We start from the raw sequence: 6977 nt of genomic DNA, 5'->3' as shown, positions 1-6977 counted from the left end.
TGGGTGAGTTGTCTGTCTGTAGAAAAAAAAAAAAAGGATGCAGGAAAAAAAAGTGGTGTAAGTGTGTGGCGAAGATGTAACGGTCTGTGTGGGGTGAATGAAAATGGTGTGGTGTGAAGGTAACCCCAATAATGTGAACATCCCAGAAACTCGGCTAAGGCAGTGAAATCTAAAATTGAGGCCCACAGAGATGAAGGTAAACCAAGTCGTACTTGTATCAGAAAAAGTCCCACAGCATATGAGGCAAATCTCATCCTCAGAGACGGATATCACAGAAGTTGTTAAGTAATCTACAGAGTGGACCAGACCAGGTAGACCAGCAGTCTGTCCAGGACCTGCAGAGACAGAGACAGACAGAGGACAGACAGAGAGACAGACAGTGAGGAGGTCTCACTAAAACTGTGACATCAGGATCAGAGCACATAAGCTCCTCCCACCTTCACAGCTGTCGTCCGTCTCCACGGTAACCTCAAGGAGGAGGCGGGGTCTTTGGCATCGCCTGCTCATCAGCGTTTGCCCCCCGAGGCGCCTGTAAGCTCCTCCCTCTCAGCGTCACCCCTCGATCAGTAATCTGTGATGTTCTTCAGGACGGGGTTGGTCTCCATCTGCACACACAGAGACACACACAACAGACACACACAGACACACACACACACACACACAACACACACACACACACACAAACAACGAACGTCGTCACATCTTCCTCACGATGTTGCCAAGCAACACATCAACACTTCCTGTCTGCCTCTCTGAGTTCTGTCGGGTTCTGTGTGGTTCTGATAGCAGTCAGGAGCGGTACCTGTCCGGCCCACAGCTCCCCCCTCTGGTCCAGACTGTGGACGACCGGGCCGACAGCCGATGTCTTCCTCACCACGGGTCTGTGATGAGTCAGACCGTTAACGGTACGAACACGACGACACAGATCTCTGTTGACCACCGGAGACAGCTCACAGTCTCTGAGCTGAGAGAAGACAAGGCCAGAAGAGAGAGACAGTTCAGAGAGAGAGACAGACAGGTCAGAGAGAGAGACAGGTCAGAGAGAGACATGACAGGTCAGAGAGAAACAACAGTCAAGAGAAGACAACCAGGTCAGAACAGAGATAGACAGACATCAGAGAGAGAGACAGACTTCAGAGAGAGAGACAGTTCAGAGAGAGAGACAGACAGGTCAAGAGAGAGAGACAGACAGGTCAGAGAGAGAGACAACAGGTCAGAGATAGACAAGTAGAGAGAGAGAGCAGAGCAGTCAAGAGGAAAGGAGAGACAGACAGGTCGAGAGAGAGACAGAGAGGTCAAGAGAGAGACAGACAGCAGAGCAAAGAGAGAGACAGACAGGTAGAGAGAGAGACACAGGTCAGAGAGAGAGAGAGACAGGGGCAGAGAGAGAAAGAGCAGAGACAGACAGGTCAGAGAGAGAGAGACAGACAGCAGAGAAAACAGACAGGTCAAGAGAGAGAGCAGACAGCAGAGAGATAGAGAGACAGACAGGTCAAGAGAGAGAGACAGACAGGGTCAGAGAGAGAGAGAGAGGCAGGGCAAAGAGTGCAGAGAGAGAAGAGAGCAGGTCAGAAGAGGAAGAAGCGGTAAGAGAGAAGAAAGACAGGCAGAGAGAGAGAGAGAACAGACAGGTCAAGAGAGAGACAGACAGGTAGAGAGGAAACAGACAGGTCAGGAGAGAACAGCTCAGAGAGAGAGAGAGCAGACAGGTCAGAGAGAGAGAGAGACAGACAGTCAGAGAGAGAAGAGCAGTAGAAGGAGAGAAGCAGGTCAAGAGAAGGAGAACAGACAGGTCAAAGAGAGAGAGAGACACGGTCAGAGAGAGAGACAGACAGTCAAGAGAGAGACAGGAAACAAAACAGCAGTGTGTGTGTACCCTGATGTTCTGCAGGTTCCAGCACGTCTCCTTGATGTTCACACCGCGGTCAAACGTCACCCAGCACCGCCTGAAGAACCTGACAGACAGACAACAGAAGACAGACAGACAGACAGACAGACAGCACTGTCAGGACAGTTCCATTAGTTTCTACATCAGGTGAACTGGCCCTTTAAAACACAGGTGTTCTCACCTCCTCTCAGGTTGAGGGTCCGACAGCGCACACGCAGGAAGCCCGGGTACCTGCGACACAACTACACACATGGATAATGTTAGCGTGCGTGTAACAGGTGTGTGTGTACAGGTGTGCGTAGGTACAGGTGTTCGTGTTAAACAGGTGCGCGTACAGGTGCGCAGTACGCAGGTGTGCGTATGTACAGGTGTGCGTGTATACAGGCGCGCGTGTATACAGGCGTGCACAGTGCATGTACAGGTGCGCGTACAGGTGTGCGTGTGGTACAGGCGCGCGTACAGGTGCGTGACAGGTGCTACAGGTGTGCGTGTACAGGTGCGTGTACCACAGCAGTGATCTCCTCCTTGGACACCCTCGGGTGGGATGCTTCTGATAAACAAGGAAGTGGTGAGGGTGAAGGGGGCGGGGCTTTGCAGGAAGCTCCTTCCCTGCTCTTTACGGCGCTCTGCAAACACGACGACACGTTTCATCAGCAACAACCTTCAACAAACCTAAAACAAACATTCACAGCAGCCCACGAGAGCATGTGTTAGCTGCATTAGCTATGTTAGCAGTTAGCTGCATTAGCTCTAGTTAGCAGTGCTGCCATTAGCTTATGTTAGCAGTTAGCTGCATTAGCTTATGTTAGCAGTTAGCTGCATTAACTTATGTTTAGCTGCATTAGCTCATGTTAACAGTTTAGCTGCGTAGCTATGTTAAAGTTGAGCTGCATTAGCTCATGTAGCTAGGCATTAGCTATGTTAGCAGTGCTGGCATTAGCTTCATGTTAGCAGTTAGCTGCTTAGCTAAATGTTAGCAGTTAGACTGCATTAGCTTATGTTATTAGCTGCAATTAGCTCATGTTACAGTTTAGCTGCATTAGCTTATGTTAGCAGTTAGCTGCATTAGCTATGTTAGCGTGCATTAGCTCATGTTAAGCAGTTACGGCATTAGCTATGTTAGCAGTTAGCTGCATTAGCTTATGTTAGCAGTTAGCTGCATTAGCTCATGTTAGCTGCATGCTCAGTTAGCAGTTAGCTGCATAGCTCATGGTAAGCAGTAGCTCATTAGCTATGTTAGCAGTTAGCTGCTTAGCTTAGGTTTAGCTGCATTAGCTCATGTTAGCAGTTAGCTGCATTAGCTCTGTTAGCAGGTAGCTGCAGGCATTAGCTCATGTTAGCTAGTGTAGCATAGCTGCATTAGCTCATGTTAGCAAGTAGCTGCATTAGCTCATGTTTAGCAGTTAGCTGCATTAGCTCATGTAGCAGGTAGCTTGCATGTAGCTATGTTAACAGTTAGCTGCATTAGCTCAGGTAGCAGTACTGCATTAGCTCATGTTAGCAGTTAGCTGCATTAGCTCTGTTAACAGTTCGCGCAATGCTTAGTGCATTAGCTCATGTTAGCAGTGCCTTAGTATAACAGTTAGCTGCATTAGCAGTTAGCTGCATTACCATGTTAGAGTTAGCTGTATTAGCTCATTAACAGTTTAGCTGCATTAGCTCATGTTAAGCAGTATAGCTGCATTAAGCTCATGTTAGCATAGCTGCATTAGCTCATTTAGCAGTTAGCTGCATTAGCTCATGTTTAGCATGCTTATAATCTGTTTAGCAGTTAGCTGATTAGCTATGTTAGCACATTAGCTGCTTGCTTTCATGTAGGCAGTTAGCTGCATTAGCTCATGTTAGCAGTTAGCTGCAATTAAGCTCATGTTAGCAGGTAGCTGCATTAGCTTATGTTAAAACATAGTCATTAGCCCTTATGTTAACAGTTAGCTGCATTATCGCTCATGTTAACAGGTACTGCATTAGCGCATGTTTAGCAGTTAGCTGCATTATCATCATTGTATCAGTTACCAGTTAGCAGGAACTTAGCTCATGTAGCTCATGTTAGCAGGTAGCTGAATAGCTATGTTAGCAGTTAGCTGGCATTGCTGCATGTTAAGCAGTTAGCTGCATTAGCTAGGTTAACAGTTAGCTGCAATAGCTCATGATTAGCCAGGTTGTTAGCTGCAATTAGCTCATGTTGACATAAGTAGCTGCATTTACTCAGTTGCATGCATTACTATATGATGCAGGTAGCTCATGGTGACATGTTCTCATACTATGTTAGGCTGCTTAGTCATGTGAGCAGTAGCTGCATTAGCTCTGTACATTTAGTATTAGATCAGTGCAGTAGCTTAGCTCATGTGCTGCTGATTTGTTACAGGTAGCTGCATTAGCTTCATGTTAAGTTAGCTGCATTGAAGCTTAGTGCAATTAGCTCATTAGCAGTTCTGTTTACGACATGTTAGACTGCATGAGTCGTAGCGTCTGCATATCAGTTAGCAGTTAGCTTGCATGAGCTCAGTAGAGTTACAGCTGCATTAGCTCAGTAGCGCATAGCTCTATAAGTACTGCAATTAGCTCATGTTAGCAGTTAGCGACATTAGCTCATGTTAGCAGTAGCTGCATTAGCTCATGTACGTAGCTTATTATAGGTTACTTGCCATTAGCTGCATGTTAACAGTTAGCCTGCATTAGCCATGTTAGATAGCTGGCATGTTCATGTGCTGATAGCCATGTGCATTATTGCATAGTTGTTTAGCAGTTTAGCTGCATTAGCTCATGTTAGCAGTCTAGTTAGTGCTGCATTAGCTCATGTAGCAGTTAGCTGCATTACCGATGTGAGTAGCGGCATAGCTCATGTGCTGCAGTAGCTCATACAGTTAGCTGCATTAGCCATTAAGAGTCATGCTGTGAGGCTGGCATTATCCGTAGTAGCTCAATAGTATGTTAAGCAGTTAAGCTGCATTAGCTCAGGTTAGCAGTAGCTGCAGTTAGCCTCATGTTAGGCAGGTAGCTGCATTAGCTCATGTTAGCAGTTAGCTGCATTAGCTCATGTTAGCAGTTAGCTGCATTAGCTTATGTTAGCAGTTAGCTGCATTAGCTCATGTTAGCAGTTAGCTGCATTAGCTCATGTTAGCAGTTAGCTGCATTACCTCATGTTAGCAGTTAGCTGTATAAGCTTATGTTAGCAGTTAGCTGTATTAGCTTATGTTAGCAGTTAGCTGCATTAGCTCATGTTAACAGTTAGCTGCATTAGCTCATGTTAGCAGTTAGCTGCATTAGCTCATGTTAACAGTTAGCTGCATTAGCTTTGTTATGTTAGCTTTAAACTGTACCATTCTCTCCGTCCTCCTCCTCCTTCTCCTCTTCCTCCTTCTCTCCGTCGGAGTGGGAGGAGTCAGAGTCTGAGGCGCTGCCCTCGCCGCTGTCAGCCGACACGCTGCGTTTCCTCTTCCTGCCCTGAGAGGAAGGGGCGGGGTTAACATCAGTAGCATGGTGATGGATGTAACATGAAGCGGGAAACACTCACACTCACTTTCTTGGTTGTCGTCTTCTCCTGCCCCTCCTCCTCCTCCTCCTCCTCGTCTTTCTTCTCCTCCTCGTCCTCCTCCTCGTCCTTCTCGTCTCCGTTCTGCTGGGCTTCGTCCTCACAGTCCTGACAGAGAAAACAAACACGCCTGGGTTCACTGCGTCTGTCTGACATCAACCAATTACAGTTGATCCTCCTCAGACTGATCCGTCTCTGACCTTGTCACAGTCTTTCGTCTGGCCCGTCTCGCTGCTCGCTGTCTCGTCCGTTGGTTCTGATCTGGTCTGACCGCTCGCGGTTCCTCTGCCGGGATCTCCCTGACTCTTGTCCCCGCCGCCCCCGCTCGCCTCCCCGCCGGGCGCTGCAGGAGCAGTCGGTACCTCGAGGACCTGCAGGTCGAAGTCTGTACCTCCCTCCATCTTTATCACAGCTGCAGAGACACAAGAGGAGTCTGAGGACCGCGTTACCCAGAACCCCCTGCAAAGAGCCCGTCTGTCTCTCTACCTGCGTCCAGTAATTTGATGATGGCGGGCGCGTGCTCCATGTCCAGCGACACATTGTCCAGCCAGTTGTTGTCCAGCAGGAAGAGAAAGACGCCCAGCCGGGTTTTAAGGGCGGCCATAGACTCCGCCTTCCTCGCCGTGATGTCATCGGGGTGGTACTTTGAGCGGAACCACTCCTGGTCTTTGTGCTGGAGGAAGAAGTCCTGCAGCTGCTGCCGCCTGAAGTCCAGTTTGTACTGATTGTAGCGCTTCACTGACTCCGTCTCGTCAACGCTGTCCTCCATGTTCAACAGGAACTCCTGAACCAGAACCAGAACCATCAGAGCCCCGCCCCGCAACGCCAGGCCCCGCCCAGCCTGTGTCACTCACCTTAAAGCTCCTCATGGTGGGAGGGCCAGGGGGAGGGAGATCTGGATCCACCATGCCCAGCCTGACACACACACACACACACACACACACCCCCCCCATCAGTCACAGGTCAAAGGTCAAATGTTTGAGGGGGAGAAAGGGTTAAAGCCACGCCCACCTGCCCTGCAGTGGGTGACCTCCATGATGTGGGTTAAGGTGGGGGAGGTCGGGGTGCCAGCCCTGAGGCCCCGCCCCTGGAAACGGAGCCACGCCTCCTCCATACGGCAGGTCGTAGCGGTACGGCTCCCCCCGGTGGTCGTCCCTGTAATAACAGACGAAACATGTTGATGAACAGCTGAGGAACAGCTGAGGAACAGCTGAGGAACAGCTGACTCTCACCCCTAAAACACACCGCATGCAGAACGGCTCCGCTCCGGAACGGCTGCGTGCTCCGGCTCCGTGAACAATAGAAGCTCTGTGTGTGTTGCGGAGGGCTGCCGGGCGCCACAGTCGATCCGGAGCCGTGACGCAGCGAGGACGGAGACTGAGAGAGCTGACACACGGACTAACATGGAAACGGGTCGACGGAGCCGATCCACATGCCGTGTGTTCCAGGGGTAAGTTTTACAGATCAACTCACTCACACTCACACACACACACACACACACACACACTCACACGCACACACACACTCACACACACACACACTCACACACACACACAC

General features: G+C 49.6%; 1 protein-coding gene across 1 annotated transcript in view; it reads right to left on the bottom strand.

The window, feature by feature from the left end:
- Positions 1 to 6977, bottom strand: part of LOC104939840 (serrate RNA effector molecule homolog) — a 17823-nt gene that overhangs the window by 7637 nt on the left and 3209 nt on the right. Inside the window, exons 4-14 of the mRNA XM_027275859.1 lie at positions 6432 to 6575; positions 6275 to 6335; positions 5907 to 6204; positions 5621 to 5832; positions 5403 to 5528; positions 5209 to 5332; positions 2398 to 2514; positions 2070 to 2130; positions 1877 to 1955; positions 803 to 964; positions 309 to 335 (exon numbers count right to left, since the gene is read on the bottom strand). Coding sequence (XP_027131660.1) covers positions 309 to 335; positions 803 to 964; positions 1877 to 1955; positions 2070 to 2130; positions 2398 to 2514; positions 5209 to 5332; positions 5403 to 5528; positions 5621 to 5832; positions 5907 to 6204; positions 6275 to 6335; positions 6432 to 6575 — 1411 coding nt within the window. The remainder of the gene's footprint in view (positions 1 to 308; positions 336 to 802; positions 965 to 1876; positions 1956 to 2069; positions 2131 to 2397; positions 2515 to 5208; positions 5333 to 5402; positions 5529 to 5620; positions 5833 to 5906; positions 6205 to 6274; positions 6336 to 6431; positions 6576 to 6977) is intronic.

Source organism: Larimichthys crocea, unplaced genomic scaffold (genome assembly GCF_000972845.2).
Source record: "Larimichthys crocea isolate SSNF unplaced genomic scaffold, L_crocea_2.0 scaffold224, whole genome shotgun sequence".
NCBI classification, from domain to species: domain Eukaryota; kingdom Metazoa; phylum Chordata; class Actinopteri; family Sciaenidae; genus Larimichthys; species Larimichthys crocea.
This window is presented reverse-complemented; position numbering and strand designations above follow the sequence as displayed.